Source organism: Nestor notabilis, unplaced genomic scaffold (assembly GCF_000696875.1).
Source record: "Nestor notabilis isolate BGI_N333 unplaced genomic scaffold, ASM69687v1 scaffold33939, whole genome shotgun sequence".
Lineage (NCBI taxonomy): Eukaryota > Metazoa > Chordata > Aves > Psittaciformes > Psittacidae > Nestor > Nestor notabilis.
The window spans coordinates 24,528-42,950 of record NW_009943800.1 but is presented as its reverse complement, the minus strand read 5'-3'; the positions used below and the strand labels follow the sequence as shown (position 1 = coordinate 42,950).

The following is an 18,423-nucleotide window of genomic DNA, read 5'->3' as shown; positions in this document are numbered from 1 at the left end:
TTACTAGCTTGCTCTTTGCATAGCAGGCAGTAGGGTTAGACTCGCTTTTACTATCTGCTATGGTTTAATGAGCAACTCATCTTTGTTAATTTAATTGCATTTATTAGCCTGAAAATGAGCAGGTGATTTTTTTGCCTTTGAAGTTCTTGACTTTATAGATATTTTATTCCACACTTCAGTACTGTATTGAAAAATACGTAGAAATACTCTTGAATGAATATTTTGTCGGTTGAGTTTAGTAGGCTCTTTAACACCTTCACTTTCTTGAAGTACAAGGGTTGATATGGAGCAACAAAAAAATTATTTCTTTTGAAAATATGGTGGTCTCAAATATAGGGAGGGAAGTTCCCTCCCTACATTTGAGGGAGAAATGTTTGGGAATTCAGAAGTTGAAATTGTATCCTAAGCTAGAGCTTGTGTAAAATGGAAGTGTGTTTTTTTCATGCTACTTTCAACAGGTGAGGCAGTTATAACTGAAATATGAAAGTTTTTTTTATGATCTTTTTCTTAATGATTTTGATAATATTTTGTGTTGAAGCCTTTCTACTAGCTTTTCTACATTTTTTTTTTCTCTTGTATATGAACGAATCCACACAGACAGAAGACGACAATTACTCTTAAACTATTGAAATGATCAAAACTGAATGAAGATTAACGTCTTCAATAGTCCTTGGGTTAATTAGTTGTTACGTAAAAGTAAAGTTTCACTTCACTTCTTTTTCCCTGCTGTCTTTTGCCCTATGGTACCCCCCATCCTAGTGAACAGGACACCCTAGGTGGTTTTCATTCCCAAATGAATATATTGGGTGCAGTGGGCAGTAGAAATAGAGGCAGAGCTAAACTGCTTTTTTCTTTAGCCAGTGGTGTCACTGTATGGGGAAGGAAGGTAGAGAACAACCAGTAGCTGTGGTTTTTGTTTGTTTTTCTCCAAACATCCAGTTATGATCCATAAAAGCAGGGAGTCATTTCTAGCAAGTGCAGATTTACTGGGCAGAGCATTCCAGGCACAGGCTCCTGTTGTGAAGCAGTAAATTGGAAACACTCTGAAGCTGCAAATTATTGTTGTCATTGTTACATCCATTACATTTATTTTTTAAATAAAGTGTAAGTTTTGTGTCAAGGTTGTTTTTTGAGCTTATCATGGTGCCCTTTGAAGAATTACATGTATTATTATAATACGTGTATATTTTATATATACATGTATTACATACACATGTTTTATATAGACATGTATTATAATAATTACATGAATTATTACACATGTGATTCTTCAAAGGGCACCATGATCAGCTCAAGAAATAACCTAGACACAAAGCTTACACTTTTTTTGAAGGACTGCCCTCAGAAAACACTGTGGGTTTTTTCATATATTGTTTGGAAAGTGTGTATAAAAGAACATCCAAGTCTAACTGAATGTATGCAAATGTAAAAGTACATGGGTGTCTTACTGAACAGTTTCCCCTTCAAACAGTGAAAATCCATGAGGAACTAGTAAGGTTGTTAAATTTTAGATTTACCCATCTTTAAAGCATAATTTTGACACATTTAGCTATGATACTGAAAATTAAATAAAAATCAACTTCAAAATAGTCATTTGGTGTTCTAAAATCTTATGAAAATTTAAAAAGGCAACAAAGTTTCGATGTGCTTTTCCAAGAGAGAGTGACGGGGGTGTGTGTGAAAAGTGGGCAGAACACGTGTATATATATCACATACACATATGTGTGCATATGTATTTGTATCTAAAAGTATTTGCAGCTCAGTTTGATGCATGTTTCAGCTGTAGTTCATCCTGAGCTGGAAATATCTGTGTGTACTGACCTCATTGCTTTTACTGTGTTTTTGTTGCTGTTGCAGACTGCTGTCTGTAACAACAAAGGAAGAGTTTACAGTGCTCAATCCTGTTCTTCCAAAGCTCTTGTTTATTCCTGCCTTACTAGCCGAAGTTTCATCCTCTCATGTTCTTTAATTAATGACTTCTCCGAGCTACCATATTCTTTATTGCATCCTCTGTGGCTGCTTCAGCACATCCAGCTGATTTCCCTTTTCCTGCCCCTGGTAGTTTCTTCTCCTTGGAATTTAATTTTTCTTTTTTTTTTTTTTTTTTAAATTTTAAATTTCCCGTCTTAAGCCACTCCCTTCTTTTCCCCCTAGTTGCAACATTGTGCTTGGGATACTTTTTAAGACACTTCTATTTTTGCTGCCACTTGTTTATTGCTGCATTCTGTCCTGCTATGAGCTCTCCCAGTTTCCTGGTTCTCTTCAGTTATGTTCCTGAAATATGAATGCTGAAATGCTGCTTTCATACTGGCTTCTTTGTTCTTTTTATATGGGACTGGCTTCTTTTGCTAGAGGACCAGTTGCTTCTTGGTGTGTAGAGGAAAGGATATGGAGTGCCTGTCTTAATATTTTTTTCCTCCTCCATATCATTTTTTGAGTCCTCTGGTGGTTTGTTTGTGGGTGTTGGGTTTTGGATTTTTTTGGTGTGTGTGTGTCTTTCATTGCCTCTTAAAACAGATTTTCGTGAGTTTTAATAATAGCACTGACTTTGTTCGCCCAGAGTCTTTGCACTTATTCTAAAGAAATATAATTCAAAATTGAAATGAAATTTTTTTTTAAACAAAACAAACCAAACTCAACCAAGCCAAAGTCAACTTGCAGCCACATCTCTCCTTCTGTCTTGTATCTGTCAGTTTTTATTTGTCCACACTGTTATTTCTCTGCAGTCAGAGATGTTAGCTGAACTATCTCTTATAGCTTGAATGGCTTTAAAAATCAAACATTCTGGCAATAGAACTTGCCATTTATGTATGTAATGAAAGGTCATGATCTTGACTTGATGTTGTTGGAAAAGGTGTATGGCTATCGCTGTCTTGAAAGACAGTGTTTCTTCTTTTATATCTATCTGAGTAGGAATTGAACTAATAAAGTAAATGCCTTCTTGCCTACTCTTTTACTGGTGCTGGTGCAAGGCTTTCATTTTGTATTGCTGGAAGTCTTGTTATCACTTAACTTGCCTTCAAGTATTTGGCAGAGTGTTTTTATCTTCTGCATTGGTTTTTTCCTTAACAGAGGCAGTGGACAAATCTATGTAATTTGGCCACTTCACAAGTATCTTGGAAGTTTAAATTAATAGAAAAATAAGAGAGACATTTTTAAATTACATACTTTTTAATACTTTGCATTACAGTGTCAAATGAAGATACTTTTATTCTCTTGTTTTTTCTTTGTGGGAAATAATTGATTAAATTTTTGGCTAGTATTCAGAGGCTCTGTCTTTTTCTTTATTGTGAAGAACAAAATCAAATTAGGTAATGCAAAACCATTTTTGCTGTGATTTGTGGGGAATATTTCAAGGTAAAATCATTATGTGTGCAAAGGAGATGTTGAAGATCTCACTGGTTTTTTGCACTAGATAAATCATTCTTCCTTTAGTAAGCCACAGCTTAAATAAGAAGTTAAGTTTATGGGAAGAATAGAAAATAATATTTAATGAAGAGCAGCACCTAACCATGAGCTGTACTACAGAAGGTGGAATTCAAAAGTAATACTGGGATGTCCTGGTTCCTCTTTCTGCTTGGAAGATGGGAAAGAAGATTGGAGAAGAGAGAATGGTCCTGACAAGCTGGTGTTGATCATGCTTCCATGTCTAATAACTAGTAGAACAGAAGTATGCATAGCATGCCATAAAAACATTGTGTAGCATATGAGGTAGTTTTTGCAGCTGGTTATTTTGTAACTTGAGTTACAACAGCAGCTTATGGAATATATAGAATTCACGGTGGATCCGGAGTAGGCATAGTGGTCTGGAAAGCGGTGAAATGTGCATTGGATTTTGGTGTCTTCTGGTGTGTGTGCAAGCATGCTTATGAGTGCCAGTTACTAAAAAACAAACCTCCCCAGATCCCTTATTTGCCTGTTCTTTTAAAATGCTCTACAGGAAGCAAAGTATAATAAGAATGTCGTGCTGTTCAGGTGGTGCTGGGTGCCTGAGGAAGATGTATCCCTTTTTGCTTCAGCTTCCTGTATTCAGCTCTTCGCTGATGTTTCATCAGCTCTGACAGTTCTGTATGCAAGTTTGTTTCTCTCTGTTTCTGAAATGTGGAGCTAATACTTGTTTCTAGAGTATGGTCAGTACTGGAAGACAGTGGTGTCTTTTCTAATGCTTAGGTTCAAGACTTTTTGAAAGTGTTATTTGTAATAAATTTCCTCACACAAGAGGTAAGTCATGGTGATGCTATCTGTGAAGATGAAGTTTGGTGTGTTTTTGCTTGGAGTCACACTTTCAGATTTGAAGAGCTGAACATGCTAACTGTATCCTACATGTTTTGAATATAGAATATGCTTTCTGTGAATTCAGACTTAAAAAAAACCCCACAAAGGAGTATTTAATCTAGCACTGCAGAATCCCTTTTTGTGCTTAATGGTCCCAGTAGAATAGCACTAATCTTAACTTCTGATATGGTTAAAACTTTTTGAAACGGTGTACGCGGACTATGGTTATAGAAATGAGATCATAATTATTCTGTAAAGGCAGGTTCACAAAGCCTAGAAATATCTGCCTGTTAGTCTCAAGGGCCAACCAGCGTTGTGGCAATACACAGTGTGGAATGCCAGTAATCAGTCAGTTCTCTGAGATGTTATCTTTTTGGTTAATACATTTTAAATGCTTATTTTCTCTGTTTAGCTCTTTTCACTGATGGAGATGAAACCTCCTATTTCCCGAGCAAAAATGATTCTCATCACAAAAGCTGCCATTAAAGCTATTAAGGTAAAGTTCAATAGAACAAACATGAAACTGTAACAGTAGCAGTGTTTTATTATTTTACTTCTAAGTAAAGACATCTCTGGATTTCCCACTTGTAGCTTCATGGATGTTTTCTTCTAGTTGGCATTCAGAATGTTATCTAGAAACAAGTAGGTGGTGAATATCATCTCTTGGTTTTAGACTGGTAGCATAATGCTAGCTCGATATTTTTATTTTTTTTTTCTTTGAATCATTGCTTTTTAATGCTACACCCACTAGGGTGCTGTGATTTCTATGTAATCAAATTTTAAATGTTGCAAGATAAAACTGCACCTTAATAGCGTATTAAAATGTAGCAGACTTACTTAGAAAGTAAATGCAGAAAGCTCTCACTAATACTCTAGAAGCAGTGTGTCTTTTGTGTACACACTGACACACTTCTGACAGAAAGGATGTCTTGTTTTGTCTGTTTCCTCCATGAGATAGCTTCCTCTCTGCTTGATTAACTTAGCTTGAAAACATACTTCTTGTTAGAATGTAACTTACAATACTTTGTAGTCTTTCTCCTAAAGGGTAATAAGCACAAAGAGTTAAAATACTTCTAAAATGATTTGGCACTGTTGAGTAGATAAATTAGTCTGTATTTATTTTCCAGCTCTACAAGCATGTTGTCCAGATTGTGGAGAAGTTTATCAAAAAGGTAAAAAATAATTTACTGATAAAGATGTTGTCTGCAGCCATTACTAGATATTACTAACAATGCTAGTAAATGAGAAAAAGGGGGATGAGGGGAGAAATTTGATTTTGTTAAGGTATCTCTTTGTCTATGTAATCTCCTTTAAGTTTTCCATAATGCGTTAAGAAGGGGAGAAAAAAAAATTGGAAATTTCCCCTTCCTCCTCTACCCAGCAGCTGTAGAGGAAACTGAAGGTACTGACCTTCCAATCACTCTTCAGTGGCTAAGATAATACATATTTTCAGAAAATACAGTTTTCATGCTTGCCTAGCCATGTAGAACAACAGGCTAGAATGTAATACTGACTAAAACCAAACTATCATGCTGTCTAAAGTAAGTTCCTCTGAGTGAAGTGGGAAAAACATGCTTTTTCATTCAAAGGTCTTCAGAGACCTCCAAAGACAAGGTCTTTGCATTTAATTTTGGAGAACAGAGTTGGTGGAAGTTGTTCAAGGCATTGAGTGTGAGGTAGCCTGACAGCAGAGTTGTGTCAGTCTGCACGGTAATGTAGTAGACTTGTTTTTGCAGTCACATGTTGTCAAGCTAAAGGTACTTTAAAAGCAGTGATTGAGAAGATTAAGGCTGTTTCAAGCTATCCAAATACATTTACTCTGTCCCAAATGTGAAAGCGTGTTTTTCGCCTGCCTTTCAATTTCTGTACACAAAACAAAAATAAAGCACTACATAAAACAAATTAATTTTTTTTTTTTCCCCCTCCGCAAGTATACTAAGTACAGATTTCATGTAAGGATCTAAGGTGAATGCCCATTAGCTTGTTAGTGTCACTGCATAATGGAAAGTTATTTTTACGTTTTCAGTGCAAACCGGAATATAAAGTCCCTGGATTGTACGTTATTGACTCTATTGTTCGTCAGTCTCGTCACCAATTTGGAACGGACAAAGATGTTTTTGGGCCAAGATTCTCTAAAAATATTACTGCCACATTCCAGTATTTGTATCTCTGTCCATCTGAAGACAAGGTACAGCTATAGTTTCTCAAGTGTTGTGAATTGATGAGTGCTACCTTGGTGTTTCCGCTTATGTGAAAGCTAATTTGGTAATTCTCTATGTCTGTGAATGTTATATGAAATAGTAAAACATGCTGAGAAAGATTATCAAAGGTGATAATTAAATGGAAGTTTGAGTTAAAATACTTAATTTCCCTAGCTTCATCAGGGTTTTTTTGCCTATGCAGACACTTCAGCAACGTTTTAATGGATTTCTAGTACCTAAACAAAAAAACTGTATCTGCAGATATGCAACTGTGGTGGATATCCAAAGGGAATGATACTTTATTAATATGTGACTAAAACTAAGAGTATTAAATTTATGTATTTTTTGGCCTTCATACTATTCCAAATCTTCTGGAGGGATAGAATACCCACAGCCAAAAAATTTGAAGTTAACTGTTTTTCAGACCAAAGTCTTAATTAAAAATACCCATTTCTGGTTTCTTTCTAATTAATCTTACTGTAGAAAACACTTTGTGAAATTCCTTAATTGCTTAGCTTTTGAAAGTATAGGTGGATTTGCATGGGTGTTTATAACTATATAACTGAGTCACAGTAAGGCATTTTGTTATCGAAGCAAGAGGGAACAGAATCGATTTGTTCTTAGCAGCTACAGTAGAAGTAAAAAGTACTTAAAATGTATATGCAAGTTGGATGCCTAAGTACACAAAAAGGACAGGTATGTCAATATAACATGTATTCTGACTTCCACCTGCTTGCATGTTCCAGCTGAAGCTGCACAGCTAGTTTGATATTACTGCTTAATACTGGGCTAAAGAAGGAAGGACTAATTTCCAGTTTGGTCCCTGAAAGCTTCATTGTTCTTAATGTTAGAAAAAGAAGTAAGCTTAAAATAACAGCTGACAATCAAAGGTTCTAATTTAATCTTTCTGCCGTGAGCAGTTAGAATGTTTTCCACTTGCTTTCCTGATCTTTTGAATAATAGTGGAGATGGATTTTCGGGTGTCAACGTAGAATTGGGTAGGTTAGAAGAAAAAAATTCAAGCAAACAGTCTTCTGTCTAACTTCAGAGCTTTGTTCTAGTGTTTTATGGCCTGATTGCCCCTCTCTTCATTAGGGTTTTCCAGTTCATGTTCTCTGCCTTGTGGCATTTGTTGTTTGTTTCACCCCTTTATGACCATCTCTGAAGAAATGGTGGGGCTGTTGCATATCAAACCTGGATTTTGTGACTGGCCAGAACAGTTTTAGAAAAATGACACAACTTGCGTTTTATTAAAGTGGACAGGAAAATCAGTTGGCAGGTTTTATCTTTGCCATGTGAAGGGTCTTGCTGACGTATGTTGACAACATAGGGGTTGTTAAATAGGTATACCTGATTATGTTGAACTCATACACTGTTCAAACATTTCTTCTTAATGTATGGAATATCAGTTTAGAGTTTGTGAATTAGGAAAGCTGTATTTAGCACTGATGCTTGCTTTGGTTTCAACAGAGCAAAATAGTCCGTGTGCTGAACCTTTGGCAGAAAAATGGAGTATTTAAAATTGAAATAATTCAGCCTCTTCTGGATATGGCAGCAGGAACCAGTGCCACAGCACCAATGACAGAAAATGCTACTAATAATGAAGGTATGAATATCATTATAACTTCTTCTTCTTTTCAAAGGGTGAATGATAGCAGCTTGTTTGCTTCCACATTAAAGTGCCTACTATTAGTTTCAACAGTAGCATATTAATAAACTCAACTTTGTGTTCAAAATGATGTGGAACAGCTGAACTCATTCTAAATAAATGCTGATACTGTACTTCAGAAATTATCAGAATGATATTTGGAATATATCTGAAATTTATATCAAGTATATACATATGTACATACATACGTGCACACTTTACTTACAGGCAACATCAGTGTCCCCTCTTTAAAAAAAAAAAAAAGTTTAATTTTTTTTCTTTTGGTCTCAAATATTGTTCTGTTTATCAATTTTATAACTGATGTAATTTTTTCAAAATTAGAATCTGGATAAGAAAAGCGTGCTCTTACAAGTTAACAGCTTCAGCTTTCTTTGAATGAACTTAGTATTTGAAAGGAACAGCTGTCAGTCTCTTTCAGTATGCAGCCCTGAAACGTTTTAACTGGTGTTTCAACTCCAAATTCTTGAACAGTAAATTTATGCCTAGAAGTAGGCTTTTATACAGGCTGCTAGTTGAAAACCACTGACCTAAAGAGTGAAGTAGTGACTGCCTTCCCACAGTATTTTCACTGACCTATTTTATGCCACATAAAAAGCTGGTAGTGAGGTTACTGAATTGTGGATGAGAATATGCATACCACAATTCTCTCTTTTTCTGGAGGGCTTTCTTTTTGAGTTTGTGCTTTATATTTCAGACTTAACTTTAGTAACCTTCCTACTTATTGCACTGATGTATATTGGAGTAGGACTGGCCAAAAATGTAGTGAAATAAGGGAGGTGTAGTGACAAAATAATGATGCACAGTAGTGTAAGTGGAAGATCTCCAGTGGTTTAGGAAAGCGTATCCTATTGATACGTTTTATAAACATGGCAGGGCAGGGGGAAGGGAATGCCTTAGCTTCTGAGCTGGTGTGCAGACCGGTGGCTATACAATTTAATTCTGATTTGACAGGTGAGTGGCACTATTTTCCATCTTAGTCTCATCACTAGTAGCTAACAGGTTGGCTGGCTTCTGCGTATATTTTCATGTACAGAATTACTGAATTCAGTGAGATCATTCACATGCACCAGAGGGGCTAATTTGGCCCTGAAATAAATATGCTAATTAATAATAATAAATATATTAATGCATTATGTGAAATAGAATCTGCTTAGCTCATAATGCTACAAAGTCTGTTTATCCAAAAAAAAAAAGGAGAGAGAAATGCAAATTTTCTCCCTTGAGCAGGCAGATAGCTTTCTGAACATATACAGGAAATAATTTGGAAGTTAATTTATATTTAAAAACAATCACATATCTTTTTGCAGTATTTTTATGTAGCGTCTGACTTGTGAGAAAATATTCAGCATGTTTGTTTCTGCTTGCTGCATGTCACTGCAAATCACTGCAGTGATTTGAACTGCAAACAGATGAATGGATTTAAAGAAGTTGGTATTGTGAGGCAAACATCTGCTTAGTGTCTCAAACAAAACTTATTTTTTAAACTGTCTCTCCTTGTACAGTTTTACAGCAGTCCATTAAAATATATTTGCTAAAGAATAGATACTTGCTCACAGCACATAGGAGTTGGTGGTATTACTGCTAATTTACTTTGTATTGGCAAAATATACTTTTAAAAAAAAGTATTGTAATATAAAGCAAAAAGAATGGGAAAGCTGCGTGTGTAGACAGAGCTAATAGCATGTCTTAAAATGTGATCTCAAGATTTTGTAAAGCTCAGTGAAAATGGGAGTCTTTTCCTGGAAGAATTAGTAAAAATTATTTTTATGTTCTGGCATGTGCCTGTGCCAAAGCAGCATGTGAACAAACCCAATCAAAGGAAACGAGTTGCTTGTGAAATATTTTTTTTCTTTTTTAAACCATTAATTATTACCAGACATTTCGTCAAAAGTTCAGTTACTGCTGGAAAGAAGAAAATACTAAGAGAAACTCAGTTGCTCTTCAAATCAGTCATCTAATGGTTCAAGTATTCATCCAAAAAAATGAGTCCAGTACTTTGTAACAAGAACTAATATTTGAAGTGTATTGTTGTGCATTGCTTGTAATGTAATTGCTGAGTAACAGTTTTTCATCTTAACTTTCCTAAAATCGTGTAATTACAAACACTGAGTTGTGATCTAAAATCCCGTGCTGGACTAGCTTTCAGAGGGGCTGTTTTAATTTGTTTACTTTCTTAGTGAATACCATGTGCAGATGTGAGCAGTGAATTGAGCAGCTAAAGGCAAAATGAATAGAATATGCAATTGGGGTATCTTAGGCAGGACTTTTGGGGTTAAATACAGTATTGCAGATAGACTCTTGTTTTGAGGAAGTAGGTGTATGCACTGAAGAGTAAGGTGAATGTTTGAAAGTAATGTAGCTCTTTCTCAATTCCTATGAAACTCTCAGGTTCACCGCCCCCTCCAGCAAAGGTTGCTTCAGAGCCCCCTCAAGTTACTGCTAACTCAGTACCTACTGTGCCACAGTTACCTAGTTCTGATGCCTTTGCAGCTGTAGCTCAGTTGTTTCAAACAACACAAGGACAACAGGTAACCCGTTTGTATTTGGTTCCCTTCTAACTGGGTTTTATGTTAAAGGAGGGAGGGGGGAAATGCTGGAAGTAATAGCCTCGATTTAAAGCAGAACGAAAAGCTTCCTTGAGGTATTCAGTGGCAGACTCGTAACAGTTAACCTCAATGTTTGAATGATCTGTGACCCTTCCATCCAGTAATTAAAGTACTTGAGGAAAATTCGGTAAGGTATTTCTCAATAATTATTTCTGAACTGGTGCAGTTACAAAGTTTCAAGAACAGCCAGAATATGTCAAACAAAATACTGAGTTTTATTGCTTGATACATTTAAAGATTTGCAGCGTAGAAAGGCCTGACTACTGAAATCATGGGATCTGCTGAGTGTTGCCACCAAAGTATTTAAAAAGTGACTTTTGGTTTTGCTGGAAGTTCTCCATAGTCAGGTTGTTGTTGGTGGTCATCCTGTGTTGTTGCCTGATTTGATGTAAAATTTATATCCTGCAACTCTTTCAGTACTATGTATTTACGTAAGAAAATATTCTTAATACTATATGTTTTTGTAGCTTCAGCAAATTCTTCAGACTTTTCAACAGCCTCAAAAACCCCAGTCACCTGTCATAGATAACACTGTGATGGCTCAGGTTCAAGCTATTACTGCTCAGCTGAAAACTACAGCAGCACAACAGCCAGAACAAAAACCTGCTTTCCCACCACCTGAGCAAAAAACATCATTTGACAAAGTAAGTCTTCATTTGTTCTTTGTGTTTAACTTTTTCAGTTCAGTAGAAGACTGTCCACCAGTTTTTAGGAGCAAAATGATGCAAATTTAGTTTCTTCTCTTTGCGTTTGGAGGTCAGCTTCCTGCTTTTATAGCCTTTGCATTTTCTGAAGCTGATTAAAACTGGTTTTGGACAGTTTCTGATTCTGTATTAGATTTTTTATTTTCTGATTCTAACCTTGTCTTTAATTTCAAAGCTGTTAGATATAGAGTAAGACTTCAATAATAAGGCTGTTTTGGCTGCCAATTGTGCAAGATGCAGAAAAAATAGTTGGCTCAATGTAATTTCTTTCAGAAGCTGCTAGATCGGTTTGACTATGATGATGAACCAGAAGCAGTGGAAGACTCAAAGAAAGAAGATTCAGCTCCTTCTCCTTCAGTTTCTCAGCCAGCTTTGTGAGTTTGTGTCATCATAAAATAACAAATCTTTGTTCTAAAGAAGGTTGGAAAGCTGATTAAGAGTCCAAGTCACTTCAGTGCTTAACAGTTACAGTCCCAAGTTAAAATGTTATTAACAATTTCTGGTGGGTTTTGGGTTTGGTTTTTTTTTTTTTTTTTGTCTTTTTACTTTGGTGATCTGGTGTAGGTTTGGCGTGTTGCATCGATTGAGGAATGTGCTCTGTAGAGAAAAGCTCAGGTTTGGTTTCGGCATAAGTTTCATGTTTTTATTGCACAACTGAGTGTGTCAGGGCATTGTTAGTAATCGGCTGGATTGCTTTGCTGGCTGGGGAATAAATGCTATTCCAAACATTGTGGTAGTTTAACTATTAAAAAAATTAAAATTGGCTTTGCAGCTTTACATTCTCCGACACTAAATACTCATGCAGACAAACTCAGAGTCCTGTTTCCCGTTTGATATGCATTATGATAAAGTCTTAAATTACATGATCACATACTAGTTTTTTCCACAGGACCCCTCTCTCATTCAGTGCACAGGCTGGATGGTGCTCAATACCTGGGTTAGTCAATATTTCTTTTTTCCCTGCTTCAGTATGTGGCCCTATGTCTTACTTTCTGTATATGCCATCCAAACCCTGCTCTCAAAAAAAGAATCACTAACTTTGTCTTAGCTCTCTTGCTGTGTTTATCACCTTGAACACTTTTATGTTCCACAAGTATTAGTTAATTGAAATGGTTTTTGAGTAAATTGGTAGTATTTTGCCTATAATACAGATGGAACTCTGGAGTACAGGAAGTTGAGGTAGGTCAAATGTAAGCACTGCTTGTGTATGCCCAACTAAAGATCACTGGACTAGGCTTTTCAAAATGTTCTATTGGAAGCACTTCAGAGTCTCTCCTTATAGTTGTGTAAGAAGCCTCTGAAGACTGGATTCCAGTAGTCTCATTTTGGGCACACAAAATATATGAAAATCTGACCTGTCAAGAATCATCCAAGAATATGCCTTAAAATACTACAAAGTTCCATTTCACATGACCATGAAATTCCTTTACCTTCTTGAAATCCTGTTCAGTTTCTAACACAAACTGCATCCTGTCAACAGGTCCTATTAACTGTGCAGACCTCATTAATTCCCTGAGCACTGTCCATTCTGTGTGTTGAATTGGGAAGTGAATGGCATTACTGTCATCCTTGTGTGATACACATACCCCTTTCTCCTCTGCCCTGAATTCTTCCCAAAATAAAGGGGTTTTTTTCCAGCAAAAGTATGGCAAGTTTGTTTTCATTGAGGGAAGGGCTTACTTCTGTTCCCAAAAGAGGAACTGGAAAAGAAGGAAGTTAGCCTAAAGCAGACAACCTTCATGAAGAATTTCCATAGACAGATCTTTAGCAAGATCATATAAGTACCGTATAAGTATGTACATATATATTTATGTATGTTTAAACCTTTATGTAACCTTTCTTTAAACGTTAAAGGACTACTCTTAGAGTAGAGAAATGATAAGGAAGCCACTCTGTTTTCATTTTTAGAGAGCAAATGGGATCATAATAAAGATACATTAATTTTTCTCTCTAAATATGAAGCAAGGATGTGTAAATATGCATAAAAATAGGTAAAATAAATAAAGAAAAATCTTTATACTGACTTGTCTCACCAAAATATTACTGGTTTTAGTGGATTTCCAGCAGAAGGTATGCAACAGCCAGTATTTCCTCAACTCCCCAATATGGATCCTTTCCAGCAGCGAATGATGGGAATGCAACAGGATCCAATGCGCCACCAGGTAACTTCAGGATTTCCCTTGTCCCTCAGTTGTGTTACATTTTCTGTCTTTTGTGGGTTTCTTTGGTGCAGAAGTAAGGAAGTGGTGTTTCTGTTGAACAGTGAATATGGCTTAGCCCTCCAGCTTTCCCAAGAACCATATTTTTTCTCTGTTCTAAGTCAAGCTTTGAAGAACAAGATTATTATTTTATACACCTGAATGCTTGACCTGCTTCATCTTTCTTGGGCTTCTAGTCTTTAATTGTGACTTTGGAGCAGAGATACAATGTTAAATAAGCAAACTGGGAAAGTTAATGTAATTTTTTTTCCCCTCTAACTGGAAGGTTTTGGTTTGTTGTTTTTTTTTCTCCAAAGGTTCCGCTTCCTCCTAATGGGCAAATGCCAGGTTTCGGTCTCTTGCCTACTCCTCAGTTCCCACCCATGGCTCAGCCTGTGATTCCACCAACGGCACCTGTGCAGCAAACTTTTCAGTCTCCTTTTCCAGTGCAGAGTGAATCACACATGCAAAAACCGCATCAGCAGGTGAAGATCCCATGCATTAAACAAACTGTAAATATGTCTTTTTATCAAACATGTATAGTTTGTTCAGGAGATGAAATTTCATGATAACCATGGACAGAGACGGCTGTGAGGGTTGCTCATCTGAGAGAAAGTTAGAGAGCATCAGTGCAGTAATGACAAGTCTGGTACTTCAGAAGTCTAGTAAAAGCAGCTTATGTATGCTTTATGCCTCCTTTTGTCAAGGACTTTGGATTTCATTCTCACTTCCTTTCATCTTCCCTTTCCTATTGCCATCATGCTTCAGGAATATTGTGTTCCATTGCATTCTAATAAAGCAATCTCATTCTGGAGAGAAATGATCTGGAAGAGTTAACTTCTAGGGGCCTGGCAGATCATTAATATAGTGGAAATGGACTCAGAGGTCTATAAACATTTTAAAAAATTCAGGTGTATTCAAGCACCTCTCTCTTGTTTCTAAGATTTTGGAGGATATTTTTGGTTTGGTAACGTGACTGTTTAGAAGAAATCAAAGAGCAAGTCTATTTAAGAGCCTGTAATTAACAAAACAAACAAAACCCAAAACAACAACAAGTTGAATATATTTGCCTCTTTTGTTCCAATCAAAGGAAATCCTAAAATGAGAAATAGAGATGGTACCAAGCTGTCTTTATGTCACGACCTGTGATATCACAGGTTCTAGATTGCTTTACACTTGGAATAAAGGGACAATACTCAAGACTATTTTTTTTAACTAGTTTTTTTAGTCTTGAGTTCTGTTGAATCAGTACCTTCTAAGAGATTGTTTTGATGTTGCCTGCCAGGGTGGCATCATGAAAGCTATTTAAAGTTTAGGCAGGATACAGTATGTTCTATACAGGGAAGGAAGAGCTGTATTGAACTTAATTTTTTTTTTTTAAGTATGTTCTTACATTTTATGTGTTGTTTTGATGACTTACTGCTTCATTCTTCAAATTTATTATATTGTAATTTGCTTTTTTATATCGCTTAAAGTAATTTTTTAAACAATAATTGGCAAATTGAGAATTAGAATTCTGTGTAAATTAATTTTATTATATTTTGCAGTGATTGTATGAAGTTAATTTAATACTGGACTGTCTCCCTGTTAGTGACTATAAAGTAGTGGTGAAGATTGTTAGGAGAGTTGCATTATATTTTAATTTCACATATGTGAATATGAAATATGATTTTAGTGCTGTTACATAGTTGAGTCTAAGCAAAAAATTAAGTAAAATACTTGTGCCACTCACCAGTCAACTCCATCTTTTAGGATATGGAAGTGGAACAGCCACCTACTCAAGAGGGAAAACGTCATGTTTCTGATAACAGAAAGTCAAGATCTAGATCTGCATCAAGGTATATTAGTGAAAGTTCTTTTAGTGAGGGTATATATTACATCAAATGTTGGGGTTTAGTGTAAGGAACTTAAGTGTGTCGTGTCCAGAGAGTAGAAAAAGCTTTATGAATTCTCTACAAGTGCTGAGGAGAGTTAATGCTGATTATCTGGAGCACAGAGAATCTGGTGCTGTGCTGCCAAATCTGCGGGGGTGGTAGCTTCTAACTGAGATGACAGTAAATAGCTGAGAGGTGAGCTAACTCCTTGAACTATTAGTGGAGCTCGTTTTCAGTGCCTTAGGACATAGTCCTGTTACCTGTATTTTGAGATGGCTTCTTGGGGGCTGCCCTGCTCAGCGTACTTCCTTAGAAGTAGTTTATTGTAAGTGTGCAGTTGTACTGTACAAGTTGGATTCTGTGACTAAATGCAAAAAGACACATTTAGCAAAAGAGTCCATTTCAATTTAATCTAAGTATTAATTACAAGAAATTACTGTCTCTGTATTATTCTCTATATGGACAACACTAGTGAAATTTCTTAGTACAGTCAAAACTGTCACGGCTTTGTTTGATTTACCCTTCAGAAAAAGAGAACAAAACCAGACCCTTTCAGTTTCTTATCTCTGAGGGGAGTTGTGTATAAATACAGCTAGATGTTGTATGTACTTCAGAAACAGTGCAGTACTGAAATGGGAAACAGATTAGTGACTCTTAATACTTGTGGACTTCTGAAAGTCATCTATCTTCTAAGGAAAATTTGGCGTCTGTACAGCTGTCTTCTATTGGTAGAGTTACTTCCGTGCCTGCTAATACTGAGTATATTTTAGGGAAGCAGGATATGATAGCTTAGTTTTGTCTATGCTCTAAAGACACTCCTCCTATGAAGAAATCTGTGTTCCAGTATACCATAGGACTTTGCCTGTCACAGAGGCAGTATTTTATGTATCTCAGCTGGCCTAACAAATCTGGCTCCAGTATTAAAGCAAAGCTGCTCCTTTGCCAAGTTTCATATGACTTCTTTGAATGACTTTCTTACTCTCTCTTCCAGACCTTGAGTGGTTTAGAACTGGAACACGACGTAAAATACAATTTCAGTGGCAGAATTTGTTTAATCTATTTTTTAGACATTCTTTCGTGAAAGCAATAAACATATTCCTCATTTAAGCAGATTTAATTTTTTTCTGTTAGCGTGGACATAATTTTAATAGTCAACTTCAATACAAAATGAAAAGAAGACTTTGAAAAGTAACCAACTGCTCAGCCAGAGTGCATTAATAAAGCTGCTGTAAAAATCTGTTCTAGTTCTAAATGCATGTGAATGAACTTGGATTTATTTTTTTTAATTGACTGAATTCTTGCTTGATTATTTAAATAGATATCTGAAATACTTATCTATCTGTCAATGTCTGGATCAGAAAGATTGAATATAAATGGCTGTTACTTGAACTAGGTCACCTAAAAGGAGACGTTCAAGGTCTGGCTCCCGATCTCGAAGGTCGCGCCATCGTCGATCTCGGTCTCGGTCCAGGGATAGACGCCGACACTCTCCTAAGTCTCGGTCACAAGAAAGACGGGAACGTGAGCGGGAGAGAGAACGCAGGTCAAAAGGTCTTCCTCAGATCAAGTCAGAAACTGTTAGTGGTAAGTTTGTTCTTTCTCTTTATTGTTGATGTAACTATGCAAATTCTTGTAATACCATTTTTTCAGACGGTCCAATCCTTCTGCCTCATATATGGACTTTTTTTTTGCCTGTGCCCAGTATTTTCTATAATGAATTTTAGAGTTCTGTGAAGTTGAAGATGCTACAGTAGATACTATGCCTGTGTAAAGTGGAATACTAAGATGACAAATGGATATTTTAGAAAAATTAATCTATCTAACTGTATCTATCAGACTTTTAAAAAAATGTAATGTTCACAAGTCCACTGACCTTCAGTATATGATACCTGCTCAGGTTATCCCAGAAGGCACCTCTTAGTCTGATGTGTGTTATTTTTTAATTTTTATTTTTTGTTCTTGGGTTTAATGCTACTTGATGTAGGTTCCAAGACTCATCCAGGCAGAATAAAAGTAAATTCTGTTATGATTTATTTTCTGAACTGTTGTAAAGCTGGTAAGAATTAAATTCACCACACATCCCTATACTTCCTTTACTCATAGTAGATAGTTAGGCACCTTTGGCGTATCTCCAAGCCACAAATACTTTGGCTGTAAAATGAGGAAAGAAGAAGCTGAAACACCATGTTTTTCTTTTCCATCCTTTACCTTGAGACATACAAGGTAAAGCAGATTTAGCATCAAGAAGTTGAGCACATTATTACATTTTTTCTAATGATTTGATGTCATGTGTGTCTCAAACTTGGAGTGGAACTTTGACCTGGAAAACACACAGGCTAATGTTCAGATTTCCGAAATAATCTCTGCTTTGCCTGTGTTTATAGACAGAATGTAGTAGTTGTCTTCTGAATATATCTGGGGAGTGTGGAATCTTCTCTCGGGTCAGCAGATAAAATGAGAACATTCTTTTACATACATGAGAGATGAAAACTAAAGAGCTTTAACTAGGCAAAACCTTGTGAGTGATAATACCATTATTTTAAAAGGACTGCAAAGGCTTAGTAGTTGTTCCATAAAAGCTTACTGGCTTTTTAGTGGTGTAACATAGGCTTTTGTCAGTCCCAGATTCTATCACCTAATGCTTTTTATGTTTGCAGTTTTATATCACTTGGTAAGAAAAACATCAGTCAATGTTAGATGTTGCTGCAGTAGTCAGCAGCATGATACTTTGAGCTCAATCTGCTGTTTTATTACCTCGAAGCATGAAGTGAGATAAGCATGGTGCTTACTCTTTCCTGAAAGACAAACCTTGTGTCAATACTTTTCCACTTAACTGTAGAAAGAAATGACATTGAATAAGTCACTAAAGAGGTTAAAAGTTTGATTGCTTGTTGTA

The 18,423-nt window shown here is 36.2% G+C and overlaps 1 protein-coding gene across 1 annotated transcript in view; it reads left to right on the top strand.

Annotated features, from left to right (window-relative positions):
• The first annotated feature begins 4,691 nt into the window (after positions 1–4,691).
• SCAF4 (SR-related CTD-associated factor 4) overlaps positions 4,692–18,423 on the top strand; it is a 30,509-nt gene continuing 16,777 nt past the window's right edge. The window contains exons 1-12 of the mRNA XM_010022097.1: positions 4,692–4,771; positions 5,403–5,447; positions 6,302–6,463; positions 7,947–8,082; positions 10,534–10,673; positions 11,219–11,395; positions 11,729–11,829; positions 12,345–12,392; positions 13,509–13,617; positions 13,971–14,138; positions 15,406–15,491; positions 16,921–17,111. Of these exons, the coding sequence (XP_010020399.1) occupies positions 4,700–4,771; positions 5,403–5,447; positions 6,302–6,463; positions 7,947–8,082; positions 10,534–10,673; positions 11,219–11,395; positions 11,729–11,829; positions 12,345–12,392; positions 13,509–13,617; positions 13,971–14,138; positions 15,406–15,491; positions 16,921–17,111 (1,435 nt within the window). The 5' untranslated portion in view covers positions 4,692–4,699. The remainder of the gene's footprint in view (positions 4,772–5,402; positions 5,448–6,301; positions 6,464–7,946; positions 8,083–10,533; positions 10,674–11,218; positions 11,396–11,728; positions 11,830–12,344; positions 12,393–13,508; positions 13,618–13,970; positions 14,139–15,405; positions 15,492–16,920; positions 17,112–18,423) is intronic.